This window comes from Hypanus sabinus, chromosome 11, assembly GCF_030144855.1.
Source record: "Hypanus sabinus isolate sHypSab1 chromosome 11, sHypSab1.hap1, whole genome shotgun sequence".
Classification (NCBI taxonomy): Eukaryota; Metazoa; Chordata; class Chondrichthyes; order Myliobatiformes; family Dasyatidae; genus Hypanus; species Hypanus sabinus.
Window position 1 is genome coordinate 20,629,761 of NC_082716.1, and position 26,883 is coordinate 20,656,643.

The window sequence follows — 26,883 nt, forward strand, 5'->3', positions numbered from 1 at the left end:
CATGCTGGACTCTAATAAATGAAAAGCCAGTCCTGACACCAATCTGTGGCAGTTTCAGCTTATTTCTTTAGTATTTCTAGTGAGAATTGGGATAGAATTCTTCAATTAGTTAATACATCATCGTTATGTGCCAAACATTCACTAATACAATTTAAGGTTGTACATAGGGCCCATATGTCCAAGGATAAATTAGCTCATTTTTACTCTCATATAAGTCCTATTTGTGATAGATGTCATTCTGAAATTGCGTCTTTAACTCACATGTTTTGGTCGTGTTCATTTTTGGAGAAATATTGGAAAGATATTTTTGATATTATATCTGCGGTTTTGAATATTGATTTACAACCTCATCCTATTACCGCAATTTTTGGTTTACCAATGTTAGATTCACAGCATTTATCTTCTTCAGCCCGTCGAATGATTGCATTTCTAATTTTGATGGCTAGAAGATCTATATTGTTGAATTGGAAAGAAATTGATCCTCCCACTGTATTTAATTGGTTCTCTCAAACTATGTTATGTTTAAATTTAGAAAAAATTAGAAGTGGTACTTTTGAGACTTCTATTAAATTTGAAAAGTTATGGAGACCATTTATTCAACATTTTCATATGATGTAATATGACCCTTTGCCAAGTACATTTGATTTCCCAGCTTTTAGCTTATGGATTTTGAGAGGACCGGAAGTGACGGCATTGATGAATACTCATTTTTGTGAGATATTATAAACAGCCCACTTTTTTTTTCCTTCTCTTTTGTTTGTTTTTTTTTCTTTTATATTACTTATTAGCTATAGTTATTAGATTAGATTAGTTAGTTCTGCATTATATAAATTTTTTTTTGTTTTTTTTTCTTTCTTTTTTCTGTTTTTTTTATATTATACATTATGAAATATTTAGATTTACTATGTCCATACATATATCTTATGGCTTATGTCTTGGTAAACTCATTTATATTGTAACTATTATGTATGTTTTTTTTTCATATGTAATGGAATGTGTATGTTGGTAATTTCTTTATCAATATATCATCTGTATTCTGTCCATATTATTAATATTAATAAAAAGATTTAGAAAGCTTATTTCTAATATTTTTTAAAATTTGTTTTGCCCACAATCAGCTCTTCTTCCCCCCATCAAAACATCAGATTGTTTTCAATTTAACACAAAAACACTGGATGAGGAAAAAAAATGTGCTTGAAATCTGAAATTAGAACTGACAAAGTTTCTATGGCCTGATACATAAACCTGTTTGTTTCTGCACAGATGATGCCAAACTGCTGAATACCTCCAATGTATTCAGTTTCCATTTAATATGAAATGGTCTCACAGCATCACACAGTGGCCCCTTCCTTCCATTTTTCAAGATTAATGGTAGAGAGTCAATTAATGCTTGTTCTTTCCCAAAGCACCCAAAGATTGTGGTCTTTCACTATTTGCATAAACTACTGTGGCACATTTCTTCATATGGAGTACACAAGAGATAGGGACTACAGCTACATCAGCAGTCAAGCCAGATATAACCTCGTTTCACCATTTTCTCCACTATTCTTAGTATGATGGTTTATCAAATCTCTGTAATCCATAAGACCAGTTCTATTAAGGCAACTTCAAAATAATGCAGCATCAACAGATTCTACTTCCTCACTCTGAAATTAAGTTATTCCTATTGCTTGCTATTTACAAGAGAGCAGGAAGTTCTACTTAAAAAAAGATAGAATCTTCACATGGTAAGAAAGGGCCCTTTTCTGTCTGAGAAGATTTAATAAGTGAGGTCTACAAGAATTAAAATGAAGCGTCAACTTTTCACCGTTTATGTGAATGATCTGAATGAAGGAATCAAACATAAGGTTGCAAAATTTGTTGGCAACTAGGTTAGACAGGAGAGTAAGCCATGAAGGGGGTGAAAGGAGGCTGCAAAGGGAGCTTGACAAATTGAGGGGGGAGAAAATGTAGTAAATGGAAAAATGTGAAATTCTGAAGCTGGGCACAATTAAGTGGTGAGAAATTGCAAGGCTCCAGAGGCGGGGAGCACACTGGCGCAGCCTAAAGGTTTCAGGATCCTGGCCTCGGAACTTGCATGTTCTCCCTCTGACCCTGTGTTGCCTCTGGATGCTTCAGTTTCCTCCCACATCCCAAACTTGTATAAATGGCAAGTGATTTGCCCGATGCAAGCAGTAAAATCTAGGGGGAGTTGATAGGAATATGAGAATAAAAAAGGGTTTAATGTAGAATTTACATAATTGGGTAGATGACGGTCGGTGTGGACTCTGTGGCCCATTTCCATGTTGTATGTCTGTATAACTCTCAGCAGAGACTAGATACACAGAGATGTGAGTGTCTGATGTATCATTCACAACAGGCTAGCATGCAAGTACTGCAATTCATTAGGAAAGCTTGGAGAATGAAACACAAAGACAGGAAGGTTATGTTTCAGTTGTATAGGGGATTGGTGAAGGTGATATCAATGCTTTGGAAGCAGTTCAGAAAAGACTAATGCCTGGAATGGTGAATTGTTGTATTAGGAAAAGATTGGTTGGGCCAAATTCAGATCTGCTGAAATTCAGAAGAGTGAAATGGAAACACTGAAACATACAAAATCATGAGAAGTCTTAACATGGTGGATATGGAGTAAATGCTGCTTCTTGCTGGGAGAATTGACCATAAGTTTTAATGCTTTTATGTGACTATTTTTCCCCTTTTAAGGGACAGAACTTTTTAGATATTGTCTTTAATCCCCTTTAAGGAAGAGAACTGTTATAATGAGGATATGAAAGATACTCTCTAAGCAAGGGAGTTAAAAGTTACTTCAGGTGGATGGAACTACAGAAATGAGGCTAAAATCAGACTTTTAAGTAGTAAATCAGACTGAAAGGACCTACACATGCTCTTAATTCGCTGACATTACAAAGTTAGGTGGGAATCCAAGTTCGTAAGAGGACAGAAAGTCTGAAAATGAAAAGCGGTTGAGAGAGTGAGCAAAAGAATGGCTGTAGGATCATAATACAGGGAAATACAAAGCCACCTCATTTAAAAAGAAAACAGAAACATGTAATCTATTTAAAAAAGCAGAGCATCTGCAGAATGTTGATATTCCAACAATTTGGAATGTCACATTAAATCAACAAAATGCAGATAAAACAAGCAAGTAAATTAGTAATTGGATCCTGAACTGAAGTACGTGAAGGATGGAGTTATATACACACACACACTACACACATGTACATACTACAAACCTTGCGGCAAGCTGTCTTTGTTAACTGAATTCATCAACCCAAATTCAACATTTAGTGAAGTCTATTTCAGTTTAGATTGGGTAGCCAGGGTCTTTCAGGAGCACTGAATAAGTCCTGTTGGATGGAGTGTCCATCAAATAAGCTGCACTGTCATGCATGGTGTTAAGCTTCTAGTTGCTATTGACTAAGTTTAGCACAGACCTGTTCAATTTGTCATATTCTGGTAGAAATATTATGTCATCAAGTCATAACTGAGGCTTTTCAACCAGAATGAAGTATCCTCGCAATGCCACATAAAGTCTGACCCACAATAATGTCAAGCATAGGAAAAATGACAATTGATATAAAGTACTAACTTTGTCTATCAACCAAAATTCTTCAGTTCCATTTTAATGTAAGCTATGCCCATGCAAATCTCACGTATGGTCCTGGAATTGTCAGGATGAGCCCTATCATGAAGCAACATCCACAAAAATCGGAATAAGAAGCCCTCTAACATGGGTGAAGCACTGGAAGGTAATCCCAGAGGCCTGAATGATGGTACCTTTTGTTTTGTATTAATGGTTTGTGGGAGGCTCCACTTTTACAAAGACACCCTAAAAACTGTGATTCACCTAAAGTCTCACTGAGTTGGTGACTTTTCCCACAAGACTCCCAAGAAATCTTTCAGCACTTTGATCTTAGATATAGTGTTCATTGATTCACTCCTTAGCCAAGATGATGATTTGATCACACCTGATAATCCTTCCATATTCTCTAATCTTAATTCTCAAGAGCTTCTATGGACAATAAAACAATGATATATGATCAGTAGGTAAAGAACATAATACAGATTTTATTATAAATAGTGTTGGTCCATTCAATATTTTTGATGGATTTTAAGTTAGTGTATTGTAAATTATTGAGACATAAAATTAGTTCTTAACCTAACACAGTGTTTTAAAACTCAAATCTGACACACTCTGGATAACTCATAGTTTTAACTTCAACTAATTAGCCACTCCTAATATGGGAATAAAATGGTGCGTGATAATAAACTGGATTAAATTGTCTTAGAATTTGATTTCTGAAATGAGGAACATAGATGATAGATGTGCTTGCAAAAACAGAAACCCACACAACTACAGAGCTCTTAATTGCATCAGACACGCAATAGATTCAGACATTCTGTGGGTGACATATTAAGGTTTAGATTTGAATTCTCATAATGACTGATGGAGTTGTGTGAGAAAGCCCAGCTTTGTTTGCCCTCTTATTGACCCTTTCCTCCTCCAAGATGATTATCGCCAAGTCTCTCGCATCTGTCACTTTTTTTTCTGCTACCGGTAAAATGAAACTTGTACTTCTGTAGCTGAGGTGATTTGTAATTTCAAAAAAATGCAAATCTTTCCTTGAACTTAATGTTAGCTTTTCCCTAACCAAAAATATCAATGGCGCTTTTTTTTACATCAAAGGTTACATTTCTTTGATTTTTACTTTGTCAGAAGAGGTTGGGTTTTTCCACAGTTTCAAATTGATGATGAATAATTAACAGATACAATGAGATAAAGCTTAACAGAGAAAAAAGGGTAGTCTGTTATTTACCTCATACTCAATGTCAGCAAAACCAAGGAATTGATTGTGGATTTCAGGAAAGGGAAGTTGGGAAAACACACAACAGTTCTCACTGAGGGATTAGCAGTGGAAATAGTTAGCAATTTCAAGTTCTTGGCCGGCAACATCTGGTGGATCCTGGCCTGGCATGGAGGCTCCAATTGACAAGATTGTAAAAGGCAGCAGAAGGTTGTTGCCTCAGCCAATGCTTTCACAGGTACTACCCATCCTACCAGTGACAACATCAACAAGAGGCAGTGCCTCAATATGGCAGTATCTGTCACTAAAGAACTTCATCCTTTGGGATGTACCCCCTTTATGTTACTACCATTCAGTTGGTGGTACAGGAGTGATTCAGGAACAACTTCTTACCGCTACCTTCAGATTTCTTTACAGTTCAGGAACCCAAGAATAGTGCTTTGTTATTTATTTTGTACCACTTAACTTTGTGAACTATAGCAATATTATGTTTGCACTGTACTGCTACCACAAAACAGATTCCATGTCATCCAAGTCACTGATAAATCTGATTTTGATTCCTCATGCAGCTTAATAAACACAATGGGATAATATTGTTTAACATAATTTTATTGATATTAGAAGCATGTTTTTATGAACCTCCACCTGCTTGATAAATTCACATTAAAATGAGTTTTGAAATTAATGTAAAAGAAAATATCCCTAAATACTTCACATTTAAAGTAACAGAATCATAATCTCATAGGCCATTTTATTTGGACTGCAACTGGTGTGGATATCTGCTTCTGCAGCCCATTCACTTCAAGGTTTGAGGTGATGTTTATTCAGAGATGCTTTGTAATCACTTTGCTTTGCATCACTGTTGTAACACATGGTTATATGAGTTACTGTTGCCTTCCTGTCAGCTTGAACCAGTCTGGCCATTCTCCTCCAACCTCTCTCAACGAGACGTTTTTGCCACTCACTGGATGCTTTATGGTTTTTCTGCACCATTTTATGTAAATTCTAGAGACTGTTCTATGTGAAAATCCCAAGAGATCCGCAGTTTCTGAGATACTCAAACTACCCTGTCTGGCACCAACAATCATTCCACAGTCACTTAATTCACATTTCTTCCCCATTCTATTGTTTGATCTGAACGACATGATTGGCTGATTAGAGATCTGCATTAATGAGCAGATGCACAGGTGTAACTAATAAAGTGGCTACTAGGTGTAGAAATGTTCCACTCTTTTCCCTTTTCACACAACCTTCCTGTTACCAATGCCCAGCCAACAAAATTCACACATCAATTATCACTGAACTTGGCATTAAAACTAATTTTGCAACAGAGAGCTCTATCCATTTAACATGTTCATTCTAAGACCCTTCAGTGGGGATAATGAACTCTGAATGACAGTTGAATCAGTGGCAGTAACATCATCACTATTGCTTAGCTGAGTCTTACGTTACACAGTTGTGGTAAATGTTAAAGTGGTCGAAGCAGTGAAGTGATGCACATCTCCGCTGAAAGGATTTGTTAAAAAAATCATGAGATCTTTCCTGAAAGTGGATTGAGTGTTTTTCTATTGTTTCTTGCAGACTAAATGTTTCTTTTACCCAACTGAAATAAATAATAAATTTATTCCCCTGACACACCATACTTGCATACATAAATAATAAATCACCGTATGTAACTTGGGTAGCAGTCCTTACTTTATTCAAAATCTGTCAGGTACAATTTTAGGCAAAAAACTATTTATTAAACTGATAAATAACCAACAGTATTCATTACCAAGTAATTCTCTTAAATAAAATGCTGAGATTTACAACCATCTAAAGAACTGGTCAACAAACCTGAACAGCAGAGTTGAGGCCTATTTTATTAAAAGTGCTGTAGCTATTTTTAGTGCAAACAAGTTAAGTTGTATGGCATTACAAGTATTGCAAGAAGAATTGCCTGAAATGCCTTTTGCATTGGACATCTCCAATATACCCGGGAAACATTTCTTGATTTTTAAATTGTCATGGATTGTGATAGATTTTTGTGAGGAACATTTTTGATAACTAGCTGTTCTTGAACTTTCATTTTGGTAAGAACCTGAACTTAAATGTAAAGATCAACATGAAAAGGTTGTAATAATTCAGAAGCTCAATTCGAAAGTCTGAATCAGAAGTTTCCAAAAGATTGCGTTGGTACTACTGTCTCTTGACTATTATGCTGCTTGCCAGACAGCCAATGCTGGATGGTGGGATGACACTACAGAAAGTAGTGGATACATCCCAGTCCATCATTGAGTACACTTACATGGAGTGCTGACACAAGAAAGAAGCATCTATCAAGAACCCCCAGCAAAGAGGCCATGCTCTTCCTGCTACTACCATTAGGCAAGAAGTACAGAAGCCTTAAGCTTCAGGAACAATTGCTACCCAACAACCATCAGGCTCCTGAACTAGCTTGGATAACTGAGTTCACCACAACTCTGAGCTGATTCTACGATGTACAGACTCACTTTCAAAAACTCATGTTCTCAGTATTTTTATATTATTTAGACAAATTGTCTTCTTTTGCATATTGACGTTTATCGGTCTCTGTTCATACATATTCTATTGTATTTCTTTTTCTTGTAAATGCCTGCAAGAAAATTAATCTCAAAGCAATATGATACTTTGATATTAAATTTATTCTGAACTTTTACTGTCATCTTCTTGTTAGCTTGAAGCTGTGTGACTACTCTTCTCGGAGCGCTCTCATTAACAAAGCATTTTTATCCACAGAACTGCCGCTCACTGTTTTTGGTACCATTTTCTGTAAACTCTAGAGATGTGTGTGAAAATCCCAGGAGATCAGCAGTTTGTGACATACTCATCAACAATATTTCCATGGTCAAATTCACTTAGATCACATTTCTTTCCCATTCTGATGTTTGGTCTGAACTTCTAGACCATATCTGTATGTTTTTATTCAGTGAGTTGTTGTCACATGATGAGCTGATCAAATACTTGCACTAACGAGAAGTTATACAGCTGTACCTAATAAAGTGGCCACTGAGTTTAAATAGTTAATATTTTTAAGAAATTGCTCAAAATTTGTAAATAATAGGACTGCTATAATATCTAATACTGATGGAAATCCTGGAACTTTGACAACTGAAAGATTTCAAATACCCTTCAATTCTTATTAATAATTATTATTCATAAAACTAACTTTGGTAAAGAAGCTAATGGGCTTATGTAACCATTTTATTCAATGTACAAGCTGTTATTAAAATAACCTATCTTCCAAAATATTTAACTGCTGCTGATGGTTCATCCTTTGTCAATTTTTCCATTTAGGGGTTTTCTCAAGTTCTCTTCTCTCCATTTCCTTTTCTTATTCATTGTCCACCTATCCACAGCAATGCAGACATTTTCACACAATACTTCCATCTGGTTTCACACCATTCCACTCTGAAAGCTTGACTCACAACTGCTTGATGTCTCCACCTTGTCCTAACTGAAGCAATCAAATACTTTCTTCAAATCTATAAATCAATAGCTACAATGGCTCCTTCAAGCTCAAGTCAAGAAAGAAACCAGAAACTGAATCTTACAAGATGTTCTTTGAGCACATAACAAGTTTTACTTCATGTGGGGCTGGTAGCTACACAATTGGGATCAATTTCAGTAGCTTTAAATTACCCCTGCAGTACCATGTTCGGTTTGAACCATGTGCATGGCAGTGATCCAATTCATTTAGAAAAACATTATTCAACTATTGAGGAGAGCCCAGGTGAGCTTGCTCTTCACTACAGAACCATGCAAAGGACAAAAATGCTGTCAAGAAGCTTGGACTACATGCCAGTAATTACCACTAAGTCAATACTAATGCTGTATGCTTCCAATCGATCTCCTGGTCTTCACTCATCATACTTGCAACTTGCACTCATCCCTAATTTGTGAAATATACTCTTCAGCATTGGCTCCACGTGTTGCAGCCACAGGTTTTCAGAAGACTCCTCTCTTGACAGCACCAGAGGTGAGCTGACAGATGACTACTTTCCAATCCAATCTGGAATCAATTGTGTTTAGTTGTTTTGAGGGAGATGACCTGTTTGCAGTAGTGTTTCCCTGTCTTGTAGTTAGGTTGTTTCCTTCACAAACCTGCTTCAATAATATGATCAAGACATAGGAAAGGGGCATCATCCATCAATTTGCTGGTTATTGCCAAGAAGAATACAGGTTGCCATTGTGGTATCATCAGTTTTCTTAACGTCTTAAGGAGTAATCATTTGTAGCTCCAACTTTTCAGCAAGATTTGTATCCCATGTACTGTGGTTATGGTAACAAGAAACAATCACCTTCTCTGTCAAATACTGAGTTCCAGAGAGTTAAGAATATAATTTAATCCCATTTGGGTATGCAACAATAACTTTCTCATGGCTATGTAATCAATCCTGACTGATCAGTCTGAACAACAACTGAACTGTCTGCATTCATGTCTGCATTTTTTTATGCATTGAGTTGCTGCTGCATGATTGGATATTTGCAATAACGGGGTGTACTTAATAAAGTGGCCACTGACTGTACGTGCAAGAATAACTGGTAAGATTTGATTTCTGATTTGTCTCTCAGAAACAAAAGAATCAAAAGCTTCTCACTGCAAAATATATCTTGACTTTCAACACAGATTCAGTTGTGAAATTATGCTTTAATTAATACTTCACAAAAATTAATTTGTGGATTTATGAGAAAAAAGGAAAACAAGAGTTTATGACAAAAAAGGCGTTGTGGTCTCAGAATATGAAAATGACTACATCATTTTCAAGCATGACTTGCCAATGACCTGAACAGTAAGAAACGCAACACTGATTTAAATCTATCATTTCAGTAGTATAACTCATTCAAAAACTCATGTGGGTGCACAGACTTAAGGTGCAAACTGTGCATTAATGTTCAATGATTTGAACTCACAGATAGGAACAAATGCAGACAAGTGTCTAATCTGATTAAAAATAGTTAATGTGGGCCAATATCACTAGTTTTGAATTTGGTCACCCTCACCAATAGCGTTATGTGGAAAAAAAATCTGGGCGTGCACTAACATGGTTTCCTGCGCACTTCCTTCTATCTTTTCATATTTAATGCTGTACTTATCTCTGTCACAAAAAATTAACATATTTATGATGAAGAGTTACGATGAAAGGTCAGCAAACTAAAACACTGACCATGTTTCTCTCACCACAAATGCTGCCCCACCTAAGCATTTCTAACATCATCTATTTTTAATCCAAATTTTCCAGCACATATAGTATTTAACTCTAAGGGTATTACCTTACTTTTATGGTGTTGCTTTATCTTTATTCAATGCTTGAAACATGTTTCACACCCCCACCTACACAGAACTTGCGTATCTCACACACAAATCAGAACAATCCTTTCCAATCTACGTAGAAACATTTGTTTCATGGTCAATTAACCGTCAGCAATGATTTCACTGTTCAAAACAATTTTTGAATGATTACTTTTATTTTACACAAACTATATTTTATTGCACTTTTCATGGTGGAACCAGATATTTTAGATCTTGGAATAAAGTGCATTATAGTAGATATTTTTGTAGTACAACATGTGATGGCTTGTAAAAGAGTTCTATAACAAAACAAGAGTAACATATGTCAATTCTTTATTCACCTCCACACCTGCTGAGTTCCTCCAATATTTTGTATGTGTGACTCTGGATTTCCAGCATTGATAAAATCTATTATTTAAAACCCAACAATCTTGAAATACTTTTTACTCGGTGACTTCAAATAACACGCATGACCTTCTGCTAACAATTCTTAAAACAATACTCTTCCACAGCCTGAAATGTCGACTGTACTCTATAGATGCTGCCTGGCTGCTGAGTTCCTGCAGCATTTTGTGTGTGTTGCTTTGGAATTCCAGCATTTGCAGATTTTCACTTATTTGTGACTGAACTCTTCCAACAGAGAGTGGTTCTCAGTTTTTCATCTGCAACTTTTGTATTATGACCCTTGGTTCGTCTTGGTTCCTTTTAAAAATAATAAAGGCTTGAGCCTGTTGTCCTTCATAGTGACGTGTTCCAGGCACATACCACTTTTGGGTGGATTTTTCTTCCTTCCAACATTTTTAACATAAATAAATGTGTCTTGGAGAAATAATTCCTTTCCTATTCACAGTGGCCAATCATCTAATTATTTTACAAACTTCAATTAGGTCCCACCAGTTTTCTTTATTTTGAAGGATAGACCCCCCCCCCCCCCATCTGTCACTGTTCAGTTGTAACAAGAGATTCTGCAAATGCTGGATATCTTGAGCAACACACATAAAATGCTAGGAGCATTCAAGTTGTGCAGCGTCCTAATGAAGGGTCTTGGCCTAAAATGTTGACTGTTTATTTCTCTGCATAGATGCTGCCTGACATCTCGAGTTCCTCCAGCATTTTGTGTATTGCTCACTGATGGCCCGTGTTCTCTTTTGTGGGAATACTGGCAAACCAATGGAAGCAGGTCAGAGTCATACAGCAGAGGAACAGATCGCTCAGCCCAGCAACCCTGCCTGCACTGACCATCAACTACCTACTTACACTAATGCTATTGTATTACAGTCACAGAGTCAAATGTATCATTATTACAATGAAGTAAAAGAAACTACAGAGGCATGAGAGAGGAGTTGGCCAGAACTGACCCGAAAGCAACTCTGTCAAGAATGATGGCACAGCAGCAATGGCTGGAGTTTCTGGGAGCAATTTGAAAGGCACAGGGTATATACATCCCAAAGAGGAAGAAGCATTCTAAAGGCAAGATGACACAAGAGGAGTCAAAGCCAACAGACAAGCTAAAGTAAGAGCATATAATAGAGCAAAACTTAGTGGGAAGTCAGGGTATTGGGAAGCTTTTGTATATCGACAGAAGGCAACTAAAAAAATTAAGGCAAAGATGGAATACAAAAGTAAGCCAGCCAATAATATTAAACAGGATACCAAAAGTTTCTTCAGATATATAAAGTGTAAAAGAGGGGCGAGAGTAGATACCGGACTGCTGGAAAAAGCTGCTGAAGAGGTAGTAATGGGGGACAAGGAAATGATTGATAAGTTCGTGGCCTAAGGTAGGAGTCACTTTTAGAAAACCTAGTACATTTGTTTTTCAACATAGTCTCCTCCTACATGTACACACTTAATCCAGCAGTCGTGCAGCATACGGATCCCTTCTTTGTAGAAGTGGTCAACAGCAAGGATGATTGATAAGTTTGTGGCCCAAGGAAGAAGGAGATGAGTTATTAACTTCAAACTTTCTGCATTATCACTCACAGAGATGAACTACACGTGCATGTAACGAGAGCGTCTTGGACCTCCAGGTGATCCACAGCAGGGGTGATTGATAAGTTTGTGTCCTAAGGTGGCAGGAGATGAGTTATACAGCTCTCGTTACATGCATGTGCAGTTCAACTATTTGAGTGAAAATGCGGAAAGTTTGAAGTTAATAACTCACTTCTTTCTACCCTAGGCCACGAACGTATCAATCGTCCGATGCTGTGGACCACTTCTGGAGGTCCAACATGCAGACTTCTACAAAGAAGGGATCTGTATGCTCCATGACCGCTGGACTAAGCGTGTAAATGTAGGGAAAATAAATGTGCTAGGTTTTCTAAAATTGACGCCTTCTACCCTAGGCCTTGAACTTATCAATCACCCCTTGTAAGTATTTTGCATCACAGTGGAAGATACTAGCAGTATTCTGGAAGATCCAGGTGTCAGGAGGCATTAAGTGTATCAAGTTGTTCTCAGGGAAACGGAAAGGCCTGAAGGTAGATAAGTCACCTGCACCCAGGATTCTGAAAGAGGGGGCTGAAGGGATTACAGAAACATTAGTAATAATCTCTCAAGAATCACTAGTCACTCTACTCATCAAGAAAGGAGAGAGGCCGAAGAAAATAAACTATAAGGCCAGTTAGTCTGACCTCAGTGGTTGGGAAGATGTTGAAGTCAATTGTGGTTTTGGGGTACTTGGAGGCTCATGATAAAAGAGGCTGGAGTCAATATGGTTTTCTCAAGGGGAAATCTTGCTCGACAAATCTGTTGCAATTCTTTGAAAAAATAACAAGCAGGATAGACAAAGGAGAATTGGTTGATATTGTGTACTTGGATTTTCAGAAGGCCTTTGACAAGGTGCTACACATGAGGCTGCTTAACAAACTATGAGCCTATGGTATTACAGTCAAGATTCTAGCTTGGATAAAGCAGTGGCTGATTGGCAGGGGGCAAAAAGTGGGAATAAAGGGAGCCTTTCCTAGTTGGCTGCCAGTGACTAGTGGCGTTCTATAGGAGGTCTGTATTAGGACCGTTTTTTTTACATTATACATCAATGATTTGGATGATGGAATTGATGGCTTTGTTGAAAAGTCTGCAGACAACAAGAGTGGGGGAGGGGCAGGTAGTTTTGAGTAAATAGGAAGCCTGCACAAGAACTTGGACTGATTAGGAGGATGGGCAGATGGAATATAGTGCTGGGAAGTGTATGGACATGCATTTTGGTAGAAGAAATGAAATGGTTAACTATTTTCTAAATGGAGAGAAAATACAATGAAAAGAAAATCTGAGGCACAGAGGGAGTTTGTGATTCATTGTGCAGGATTCCCTAAAGGTTAATTTGAAGGTTGAGTCTGTGGTGAGGAAGGCAAATGTGATGTTAGCATTCATTTCAAGAGGACTAGAACATAAAAGCAAGGATGTAATGTTGAGACTTTATAAAGCACTGCTGAGGCCTCACTTGGAGTATTGAGAGCAGTTTTGGGCCCCTTATCTTAGGAAGGATATGTTGAAACTAGAGAGGATTGAAAGGAGATTTACAAAAATGATTCAAGGATTGAATAGTTTGCTATTTGAAGAGCATTTGACGGCTCTGGGCACATATTCACTGGAGTTTAGAAGAATGAGGGGGTGACCATGTTGAACCTATAAAACGGTGAAAGGCCTTGAAAGGATGTTTCCCATAGTGGCAGTGTCTAACACCAGAGGACAAACCCTTCAAATAGAATGGTGTCCTTTCTGAGTAATGTTGAGGTGGAATTTCTTTAGCCAGAGAGTGGTGAAGCTGTGGAGGCTAAGTCTTTATGTACTTTTAAAGCTGAAAGGAAAAATGGATCAGCCATGATGAAATTGCAGAACAGACTCACCGGGCCAAATACCGCTCCTATATCTTATGGTCATATAAAAGTACAATACAGAAACAGGCCCTTTGGCCCATTTAGTCCATGCTGACCCATTTATACTGCCTACTCCCATCGACCTGCACTGGAACCATAGCCCTCCTTACCCCTACCATCCATGTACCTATACACGTTTCTCTTAAATGTTGAAATCGGCCACACATCCACCACATGCGCTGGCAGCTTGTTCCATACTCTCACTACCCTTGGAGTAAAGAAGTTCCCCAATGTTCTCCTCAAAGTTTTTACCTTTTACCCTTAACCCATGATTGCTAGGTGTAGTCTCACCCAATCTCAGTGGAAAAAGCCTGCTTGCATTTACCCTTCATAATTCATACCCCTTCAGGGTATCAAGGGATATGGGGAAAAAGCTGGAAATTGGAACTAGATGGGAGAATAGTTGAGCTCATGGTGGAGTGGCGGAGCAACCTCAATGGGCTGAATGGTCTACTTCTGCTCCTTTGTCTTGTGATAATTCTGTATACCTCTATCAAATCTCCCGTCAATCTTCTACATTCCAAGGAATAAAGTCCTAACCTATTAAATCGTTTCTTATGACTCAGGTCCTCCGGTCCCCACAACATCCCTGTAAGTTTTCTTTCTACTCTTTCAACCTTATTTACATCTTTCCTATAGGCAAGTGACCAAAACTGCACACAATACTCCAAATTAGGCCACACCAACATCTTACACAACTTTAACATAATATCCCATCTCCTGTACTCAATACTTTGATACACGAAGGCCAATGTGACAAAAGCTTTTTTTATGACCCTGTCTGCCTGTGACGCCACTTTCAATGAATTATGAACCTGTATTCCCAGATCCCTTTGTTCTACAGTGCTCTTCAATGCGCTAAGTTCACTGTGCAAGACCTATCCTGCTTGGTTCTATCAAAGTGCAACACCTTGCACTTGCTTCCATTAGAATCCATCTGCCATTTTTCCAGCCAGTCCAGGTCCCTCTTTGATAGTTTTCCTCACTGTCCAGTAGACCAACAATCTCAGAGAATTCTGCAAATCTACCGATCGAGTGAACCACATTATCATTCAGATCACTGAAATAGATGATAAACAACAACAGACTCAGCACCAAACCCTGTGGCACTCCACTAGTTGTAGCCCTTTAGTCAGTAAGGCAACCATCAACAATCTCTCTCTGGCTTCTCTCACAAAGACAATGTCCAATACTACCTCATCTTGAATGCTGAGCAACTGAACCTTCTTGGCCAACCTCCCATTCAAGACTTATCAAAGGCCTTGCTAAAGTCCAAGTTGACATCTACTGCCTTTCCTACATCAACTTTCCTGGTAACTTCCTCAATAAAAAGGCCGTAAGATTGGTTAGACACAACTTACCATGCACCAAGTCATGTTGACCATCTCTAATCAGTCCGTGTCTATCCAAATATTCATATTCAGTCCCTTTGAATACCTTCCAATAATTTTACCACAAGTGATTCCTGGTTTACTTTTAGAGCCTTTCTTAAACAGCGCAAGTTAGGACTAGATGTTTCAATCCCTCTGATAAACAGATCCTAACTCGGGTCATCACATTGAGATGTTGAGGTGGGGATTGGTGGGTGGCAGATGCTTCCAGGGATCATCAGGTGGGCACCCCCTCTTAGATGTTTCATTAATTTAAGTCCACTACATTTCTAGAGGGCTCAACAGTGCAACCAGGTTTCCCAGGTGCACCCACTTCACATCTGGCCACCAATGGGTCATTTTAGGGCCCAGTTGCCGTCACTCCTCTTCATCCATAACTCCCTCAGCTACCTCTGAAAGTTCTTTTATAACTCACCACTGGCCCTGGCCTCTGGTTCCCAATCCCTTCAGCAATCTGACTGTGGAAGTAGCCACAAATCCTCTGCAGCCAACCTCTACTGGGAAACTTGGCACCTTTCATCCACGCTGCTTGGAATCTGTGGCCAGCTCAGCGTATCTTACATATTTTTGATATTCTGCAGTATCCGGTTGTTGAGGGGGTGGCCAAAGGGATACACTTCCCATATTCCCATCAACAAACCTCTAGACTCTACCACTTGTCACAGACTAGGGGAATCGGATATAGGGGTAACATCATTGACATATGTCACATAATTTTTTGTTTTGCAGCAGTAGTACAGTGCAATACATAAAAAGGAGAGAGGAAGGGAACGAGGCAAATTTTAGGTGCCTGAAAGACCTAGTCAGAACAATGGGTCGAACAGATCCCCACTTTACAATTCCAAGCGACCTCTTCATGATGAAGAGCATCAGATTCATATTTACCTATCTTCTGTACCTCAAAGCAAACCATGAAATGTGTTGTTTATGTTGCCAACCAACACAAACTAAGCATGGGACAGTCTGCAAATGTCGCCACACATTCCAGAGCCCACATAGTAAAAATAGAAGACCTACAGCACAATACAGGCCCTTCGGCCCACAAAGTTGTGCCGAACATGTCCCTATCTTAGAAATTACTAGGGTTACCCATAGCCCTCTATTTTTCTAAGCTCCATGTACCTATTAAAAAGTTTCTTAAAAGACCCTACCGTATCCACCTCCACCACTGTTGCCAGCAGCCCATTTCACACACTCACCACTCTCTGCGTAAAAAACTTACTTCTGACATCTCCTCTGTACCTACTACCAAGCACCTTAAATCTGTGCCCTCTTATGGCAGCCATTTCAGCCCTGGGAAAAAGCTTCTGCCTATCCACACGGTCAATGCCTCTCATCATCCTATACACATCTATCAGGTCACCTCTCATCCTCCGTCACTTCAGGGAGAAAAGGCCGAGTTCACTCAACCTGTCTTCCTTGCAAATCTCCTCAGCACCCTTTCTATGGTTTCCACATCCTTCCTGTAGTGAGACGACCAAAACTGAGCACAGTACTCCAAGAGGAGTCTGACCAGGGTCCTATATAGCTGCAACATTACCTCTCGGCTCTTGAACTCAATCCCACAGACGATGAAGGCCAATGCTCTGTATGCCTTCTTAACCACAGAGTCAACCTGTGCAGCAGCTTTGAGCATCCTATGGACATGGACCTCAAGATCCCTCTGATCCTCCATGATACCAAGAGTCTTACCATTAATACTATATTCTGCCATCATATTTGACCTACCAAAATGAACCACCTCACACTTATCTGGGTTGAACTCCATCTGCCACTTCTCAGCCCAGTTTTGCAATCTATCAATGTCCTGCTGCAACTTCTGACGGCCTTCTACACTATCCACAACACCTCCAACCTTTGTGTCATCAGCAAACTTACTAACCCATCCCTCCACTTCCTCATCCAGGTCATTTATAAAAATCACAGAGTAAGGGTCCCAGAACAGATCCCTGAGACACACCGCTGGTCACTGGCCTCCATGTAGAATATGACCCATCTATAACCACCCTTTGCCTTCTGTGGGCAAGCCAGTTCTGAATCCACAAAGCAATGTCACCTTAGATCCCATGCCTCCTTACTTTCTCAATAAGCTTGGCATGGGGTACCTTATCAAATGCCTTGCTGAAATCCATATACACGACATCTACTGCTCTTCCTTCATCAATGTGTTTAGTCACATCCTCAAAAAATTTAATCAGGCTCATACAGCACGACCTACCCTTGACAAAGCCATGCTGACTACTCCTAATCATACACCTCTCCAATTGTTCATAAATCCTGCCTCTCCGGATCTTCTCCATCAACTTACCAACCAGTGAAATAAGACTCACTGGTCTGTAATTTCCTGGGCTATCTCTACTCCCTTTCTTGAATAAGGGAACAACATTCACAACCCTTCAGTCCTCCAGAACCTCTCTGTCCCCATTGATGATTCGAAGATCATCACCAGAGGATCAGCAATCTCTTCCCTCGCCCCCCCACAGTAGCCTGGGATACATCTCATTCGGTCCCGGTGGCTTATCCAACTTGATGCTTTCCAAAAGCTCCAGCACATCCTCTTTCTTAATATCTACATGTTCAAGCTTTTCAGTCTGCTGCAAGTCATCACTACAATCACCAAGCTCCTTTTCCATAGTGAATACTGAAGTAAAGTATTCATTAAGTACCTCTGCTATATCCTCCAGTTCCATACACACTTTCCCACTGTCACACTTGATAGGTCCTATTCTTTCACGTCTTAACCTCTTGCTCTTCACATACTTGTAGAATGCCTTGGGGTTTTCCTTAATCCTGTCCACCAAGGCCTTCTCATGGCCCCTTCTGGCTCCCCTAATTTCCTTCTTCAGCTCCTTCCTGTTAGTCTTATAATCTGCTAGATCGCTAACATTACCTATTTCTCTGAACCTTTCGTAAGCTTTTCTTTTCCTCTTGACTAGATTCACTACAGCCTTTTTACACCACAGTTCCTGTACCCTACCATAATAGACAATAGGTGCAGGAGCAGGCCATTCAGCCCTTCTAGCCAGCACCACCATTCACTGTGATCATGGCTGATCATACACAATCAGTACCCCGTTCCTGCCCTCTCCCCATATCCCTTGATCCCACTATCTATAAGAGCTCTATCTCTCTCTTGAATGGATCCAGAGACTTGGCCTCCACTGCCTTCTGGGGCAGACCATTCCACATATCCACCACTCTCTGGGTGAAAAAGTTTTCCCGCATCTCTGTTCTAAATGGCATACCCCTCATTCTTAAACTGTGGCCTCTAGTTCTGGACTCACCCATCAGCGGGAACATGCTTCCTACCTCCAGTGTGTCCAATCCCTTAATAATCTTATATGTTTCAATCAGATCCCCTCTAATCCTTCTAAATTCCAGTGTATACAAGCCCAGTCGCTCCAATCCTTCAATGTATGACAGTCCCACCATTCCAGGAATTAACCTTGTGAACCTACGCTGCACTCCCTCAATAGCAAGAGTGTCCTTCCTCAAATTTGGAGACCAAAACTGTACACAATACTCCAGGTGTGGTCTCACCAGGGTCCTGTACAGCTGCAGAAGGACCTCTTTACTCCTATACTCAATTCCTCTTGTTATAAAGGCCAGCTTTCTTCACTGCCTGCTGTACCTGCATGCTTGCTTTCATTGACTGATGTACAAGAACACCTAGATCTCGTTGTACTTGCCCTTTTCCTAACTTGACTCCATTTAGATAGTAATCTGCCTTCCTGTTCTTGCCACCAAAGTGGATAACCTCACATTTATCCACATTAAATTGCATCTGCCATACATTTGCCCACTCACCCAATCTGTCCAAGTCACCCTGCATTCTCATAACATCCTCCTGACATTTCACACTGCCACCCAGCTTTGTGTCATCGGCAAATTTGCTAACGTTAGTTTTAATCCTTTCATCTAAATCATTAATGTATATTGTAAACAGCTGCGGTCCCAGCACTGAACCTTGCGGTACCCCTCTGGTCACAGCCTGCCATTCCGAAAGGATCCGTTAATCGCTACTCTTTGCTTACTGTCAGCCAGCCAATTTTCAATCCATGTCAGTACTCTGCTCCCAATACCATGTGCCCTCTATTTTGCCCACTAATCTCCTATGTGGGATTTTATCAAAAGCTTTCTGGAAGTCCAGGTACACTACATCCACTGGCTCTCCCTTGTCCATTTTCATAGTTACATCCTCAAAAAACTGCAGAAGATTAGTCAAGCATGAATTTCCCTTCATAAATCCATGCTGACTCTGACTGATCCTTCTACTGCTATCCAAATGGGTCGTAATTTCCTCTTTTATAATTGACTCCAGCATCTTTCCCACCACTGACGTCAGGCTAACTGGTCTATAATTCCCTGTTTTCTCTCTTCCTCCTTTCTTGAAAAGTGGGACAACATTAGCCACCCTCCAATCAGCAGGAACTGTTCCTGAATCTATAGAACATTGGAAAATGATTACCAATGTGTCCACGATTTCTAGAGCCACCTCTTTAAGTACCCTGGGATGCAGACCATCAGGTCCCGGGGACTTATCAGCCTTCAGACTCAACAGTCTATCCAACACCATTTCTTGCCTAATATAAATTTCCTTCAGTTCATCCTTTACCCTAGTTCCTTTGGCCACTATTACATCTGGGAGATTGTCTGTGTCTTTCCTAGTGAAGACAGATCCAAAGTACCTGTTCAACTCGTCTGCCATTTCCTTGTTCCCCATAATAAATTCACCCGTTTCCGTCTTCAATGGTCCAACTTTGGTCTTAACTATTTTTTTGCTATTCACATACCTAAAGAAGCTTTTACTATCCTCCTTAATATTCTTGGCTAGTTTACCTTGGTACCTCAATTTTTCTTGGCGTATTGCCTATTTTGTTATCTTCTGTTGTTCTTTAAAAGCTTCCCAGTCCTCCGGTTTCCCGCTCATCTTTGCTAAGTTATACTTCTTCTCTTTTATTTTTATACTGCCCTTTACTTCCCTCATTAGCCACGGCCACCCCTTACTCCCCTTAGGATCTTTCTTCCTCTTTGGAATGAACCGATCCTGCACCTTCTGCATTATTCCCAGAAATACCTGCCATTGTTGTTCCACTGTCTTCCCTACTAGGGTAATTTTCCATTGAACTTTGGCCAGCTCCTCCCTCATAGCTCCACAGTTCCCTTTGTTCAACTGTAATACTGACACATACGATTTTCCCTTCTCCTTCTCAAATTGTAGGTTAAAACATATCATATTATGGTCACTACCTCCTAATGGTTCCTTTACCTCGAGGTCCCTGATCAAATCCGGTTCATTGCACAACACTAAATCTAGAATTGCCTTCTCCCAGGTAGGCTCCAGTACAAGCTGTTCTAAGAACCCATCATGGAGGCACTCCACAAACTCCCTTTCTTGGGGTCCAGTACCATTCTGATTCTCCCAGTCTACCTGCATGTTGAAATCCCCCATGACAACTGTATCATTACCTTTGCGACATGCCAATTTTAACTCTTCATTCAACTTACACCCTACATCCAGACTGCTGTTTGGGGGCCTTTAGATAACTCCCATTAGGGTCTTTCTACCCTTAGAATTTCTCAGTTTTATCCATACTGACTCTACATCCCCTGTTTCTATGTCCCCCCTCGCAAGGGACTGAATATCATTCCTCACCAACAGAGCCACCCCACCCCCTCTGCCAGTCAGTCTGTCCTTTCGATAAGACGTATATCCTTGAATATTCATTTCCCAGGCCCTGTCCGCTTGAAGCCATGTCTCTGTTATTCCCACAACATCGTACTTGCCAATTTCCAACTGAGCCTCAAGCTCATCTACTTTATTCCTTATACTTCGTGCATTCATATATAACACTTTTAATTTGTTACTCGCCTCTCCTTTCATAGCAATTGCTATTTCACTTGGCCATACTGTATGATCTCTTCTTGAGCTTTCTACTCCATTGATCCTGTTATCCCTTTTAACTTTTCTTATTTTCACTTCCCCTTTAACTCCATCCTTATATTTCCAGTTCATCCCCTCCCCCCACTACTTAGTTTAAACACATCCGTGTTGCAGTGGCAAACCTGTCTGCCAGAATGCTGGTCCCCCGCCGATTAAGGAGCAACCCGTCCCTTCTGTACAATTCAACCCTACCCCAAAACAGATCCCAGTGGTCCAAGAATGTAAATCCTTGCTTTCTACACCAGTTCCTCAGCCACACATTCAGATCCACTATCTCCCTGTTCCTGCCCTCTCCAGCACGAGGAACTGGAAGCAAACCAGAGATAACCACCCTGGAAGTCCTGCTTTTCAGCCTTCTTCCGAGTTCTCAGAAGTCCCACTGCAGAATGTCCTTCCTCTTCTTCCCGATGTCATTTGTGCCGACATGCACTACCACTTCCGGCTGTTCACCTTCACCCTTGAGGATTCCCTGCAATCGGTACGTGATGTCCTGGATCCTTGCACCAGGGAGGCAACACACCATCCTTAAATCTCGCCTGTTGCCACAGAAACCCCTTTCCGTACCTCTTACCATGGGGTCCCCTACTACCACGGCTCTTCTTGATGTCTGACTCCTCGGCTCTGCTTCTGCACCAATTTTCGGCTCACAGACCTGTCCGCCTCTCAGACTGGCAGTATTTTCTGTCCTGACAGAAGATAACTTCCCTGTCTCATTGAAATGTAGCTATGCAGAACTCCACACCAATATTCCCTGAACATTTGCCACAGTTCTTCCGTACCTTTCCCTGAGAACATCTGTTCCCAATTTAAGATTCCAAGTTTCTGCCCGATAGCCTCATAATTCCCTTTACTCCAATTAAACGCTTTTCGAATACTATACTATCCTGAGATTCATTTTTGTAGGCATTCACGGAAAATACAGTGCAAAGAAACACAATAAATGAAAAACTGCACACAAGATGGACAACCAATGTGCAAAAGATGAACTGTGCAAAAACAAACATAAATAAACAAACAGACAATAAATATGGAAAATACAAGATGAAGAACCTTGAAAGTGAGTCCCATTAAGCTCCTGAATCAGAGGGGATAGCTGATGACATCACTGTTGTTGGCCGAATTAAAGATGGTGATGAATCAGCACAGAGGAGGGAGACTGAAAATATGGCTGAATGGTATCAATGGAACAACCACTCATTCAATGGCAGCAAGACCAAAGAGCTGATTATTGACTTCAGGAGGAGGAAACCGGTGGTCCATGAGCCAGTTGTCATCAGAGGATCAGAGATAAAGAGGGTCAACAACTTTAAATTCCTCGACATTATCATTTCAGAGCACGCAAGTGCCATTACAAAGAAATCACTGCAACACCTCTACTTACTTAGAAGTTTGCAAAGTTCAATATATCATCTAAAACTATGACAAACATCTATAGACAAGTGGTGGAGAATTTATTTTCTGGTTGCATCACAGCCTAGTATGGAAACACTAATGCCCTTGAATGGAAAAGCCTATAAAAAGTAGTGAATATAGCCCGAATCATCACAGGTAAAGCCCTCCCCACCATTGAGCACATCTACATGGAGCGGTATTGCACAAACTCAGCATCTATCAAGGAACCCCATCATCCAGGCCATGTTCTCTTCTTGCTGTTACCATCAGGAAGCTCATAATTTTAGTCATAGAAAGGCACAGTGTAGAAACAGGCTCTGCAGCCTATTTTCCATGCCAAAACATTTATAAACTGCCTATTCCCATTGACCTGCACTGGGACCATAGCCCTCAATAACCCTGCCATCCATGTACCTATCCAAACTTCGCTTAAATGTTGAAATCTAGCTCACATGCACTACTTGTGCTGGCAGCTCATTCCACACTGTCATGACCCTATGGGTGAAGAAGTTTACCCTCATGTTCCCCTTAAATTTCTCACCTTTCACCCTTAATCCATGACACCTGAATCTTGTTTTAGTCCCACCTAACCACAGTGAAAAAAGCTTGCTTACAGTTACTCTATCTATACCCCTCAGTTATGTATACCTCTGTCAAGTCTCCTCTCAATCTTCTAAGTTCTAAGGAATACAGTCCTTATCTATTCAATTTTTCCTTATAACTCAGGTCCTCCAGACCTAGTAAATCCTTGCAAATTTTCTCTTACTCTTTCAATCTTATTGACATGTTCCCTGTAGTAGGTAGGTGACAAGAGCTTCACACAATACTCCAATTTAGACCTCACCAGTGTCTTATACAACTTCAACATAACATCCCAACTTCTGTGCTCAATACTTTGACTTATGAAGGTCAATATACTAAAAGCTCTCTTTATGATCCTATCTCCCTGTGATGCCACTTTCAAGGAATTATGGATCTGTATTCCCAGATCCTTCTGTTCTACTGCACTTATTGCCCTTCCACTCACTGTGTTTGTCCTCTTAAATATAGTATCTCACACTTGTCTGCATTAAATTCTATCTGCTATTTTTCAGCCCACTTTTCCAGCTGGTCCTGATCCTGCTGCAAGCTTTGACAGCCTTCCTTCCTGTCCACGATACCCCCAATCTTGGTGTCATCTGAAAATTCATTGATCCTGTTTACTACATTACAGATGATGGCAAGAAAGCTCCAGCTGGAGCACCAAACCCATCATTTTACAAGAATCAAGACGAAATATAAAAAGAAAATCGCTTTAAGAAAATAATTAATTTAAATTAATTCAAAACAACATAACCCAATGCTCATTTACTCTCTACATACTTCTCAACTTGTATTGACATAGTTGGAATAGCTCCCATTTAGAATAAATTTATGACATTTTCAAAAATGTATTTTCAATTAAATTCTATGAGTAAGACATGAACAAGCAGCTTGTGCATCATTTCAGATAGTTGAATGAGGAAAAGACGGAAATATTTCTGAGGAAAAAAAGGCAAAGCAACAAGAACACTTTTTATAAGTTTTGATCAGTGAAATAATGCACAGCATTTGGGATGACAACAGATTACTACCACGTTAAGAAGATGTTGTAGCTGAGATGTTTAAAGCAAATTATTGCCTCAATAGTCAAGCCTTTTAACTCATAATAGATGATCGTTATAAAAAATAAAACTTCTATGTAGCTTTAAAAATATTAGTTTTGGTCAACCATATAAAAAGACTGAATTTAAACTGTACATTAATATACCTGTCAAAACCTTGAGGAAGAGTTTCTAAAACCAATCTTATCCTGTAGATCTACAGAGGTAAAGAAATGAATAAGCAACAAAGACACAGGTGATCATGCTCATCTATTACCTGGTTTTTAAAAAAATCAAAAATTCTCATTGAATAATACTGCTATGACATCAATCTGAGCCCATTACCTAAACTCCGAGTGATATTGTTCTAGTACAATGGCTTGAATTCACTGTTTTTCATGCTGGATTAATTTTACAGTGTATTTAAGGAAATGTAATCCTACAAATGTAAAGCAACAATTGAAACAGGAAATCAGAAGCACACTGCCTCTACTAGTTCAGTAATAACACCTGATATCATAATGTGCATACAAGACCACAGGAAACTCTGACATAATCTGCTGATTTAGCAACAAGGAACACATTCAGCAACAGCGGACACATCATGAACTGGACAGAATTTCAATGTGGTTAAAGGATGTGTCAAGATTTTGTTAAACTAACTGGAAACTATCAGAATCCAAACTATAACTGAACATTTCTGATCAAGTAAAATCTAGAAAGACTACTGAAAAGCATCCATTAAATTTAACTTCATTTTCATTACCTGCATTTCCAGTTCAGCAATTTTCTGTCGAAGTTCAGCCATGGCTGCAATGCTGTCTGCTTCTCTAAGTCTTACTGTCATCACATCTTCTTTATTCTAAAATTAAATTAAATTACTTAAAAGGTAAATAATATATCCAGTAAAACATTAGAGAATTTCTCTTAGATGAACTCATTAAAACTAGCATAAGATACTATTTCACGGTTTAAATTTATTTATTAAATTTATTTGATTGGGGGGAGGGAGAGAGAAGCAGAGACAAGGTTCATGTGATGGTTCCCCAATTAAAAATTAAATCTGGCAGAAAAACAGCAAAAACCTATTCTTCACATATAGTAAACTTGAGTAATTTTTAAAAATTTTCACTAAACTTGAAATGATTTTGAATAAGGAAAAGAATAAAAATTAGTTAATCCATTAAAGCTTTACTGAACTGCAGAGTTTTTGATTTCAACTTCAAATGATGCTTTCAAAAGGCATCATTTAACCACGTCAGGTGTACTATAGAAATGAAATATTCTGAAGAACTTCATCCTAGTTAATGAATATATCCAAAACAATTAACTATTGTACTCTGAAAACAAACTTTTGACTCAAAAGTTAAATATTTTCACTGAAAAATATCTGGTTTCTTAAACTTGCTGCTGGTGAATGCTATCTCACATTTGATGCAATTACCCTGGATAGCAGTATTTCTTTTCTCAAAAAAACATGGAAAAAACACTGCCAATATTACATACATAGTATTTTAAACTTTAAGAAACCAGTTCAAGATATTTCGCTGGTTCACATAAGTACCCATGGATACCTAGACCTTGGGAAATCAGGCAGGTTTGCAGTTATTACAATCTTATAAACATCTAAACGACTGCAATTTCTGAGATTGTGGTTTTATAACCACTTAAAAGCTTGTAAGTTACAGCAAAATTCACATTGAAAGCTTTTCAATATTGATAAATTTGCAGCTGCAGGAGCCAATCTCTTTGAAGAGGATACCTTGCCGTGGGTGCAGATACTGGTTTTGCCTACAGATGGATTTGCCGGAACACAATTATGTTGAAGTAGTTATTGTAAACTGGAGATGCTCTTAAGTGGATTGAGCAAGACACAAAGGTTCATGTGCACAAGTGAGTGAAGTATAATACTTGACTAAACAAAAAAGTAGAAGCTTTTCATTTGGTAATTCATATTGTAATCTATTAAGCACTTTGGAATTGGTATTGATTTCTGAAAGTTTAATGAAAATATTATTGCTTTATAGGTACTGCAATATTCTTAATGAAAACAAAATCTAAACTGCATGTACAGATATGAATAACCAAAGGTGTATAAAATTAAACTTGTGTAAACTAACTTGAATACCTGAATATGAGTAATCATGACAGATGCTTTACACAAGTAATTTGGCATCAATATCCCATAGCCTTAGTGTAACAGAAAATTTTACTAGTTGTAAAATTACAGCTATAATAGATACCAACACAATAGATACCTCAAAAAATAAGTTTGTTGAAACAATCAACACAGCCTGCAAGGATCACCATACTTCTAGTGCCAAAGTAGTCTGCCCACAACTTTGCCAACTCTAACCTGTATGTCTTTGGTATGTGGGAAGAGACAGCTTTTAGACAGACACTTAAGTTGGAAAGGGTATGGTCTTCACATTGGAAATTGGGATTTTTGTAGATGGACAATAAGGTCTGTTTGAATGTGGTAGGCCGAAGAGCCAGTTTCTGTGTCAGCTAGATAGTGAAGTGACAATTCAACAGTAACATCA

General features: G+C 39.2%; 1 protein-coding gene across 4 annotated transcripts in view; it reads right to left on the reverse strand.

The window, feature by feature from the left end:
* Positions 1-26,883, reverse strand: part of LOC132401748 (ecotropic viral integration site 5 protein homolog) — a 269,778-nt gene that overhangs the window by 79,952 nt on the left and 162,943 nt on the right. For all 4 annotated transcript variants that reach the window (XM_059983911.1, XM_059983913.1, XM_059983912.1 and 1 more), the window contains one exon: positions 25,107-25,202. In XM_059983911.1, the coding sequence (XP_059839894.1) occupies positions 25,107-25,202 (96 nt within the window). The remainder of the gene's footprint in view (positions 1-25,106; positions 25,203-26,883) is intronic.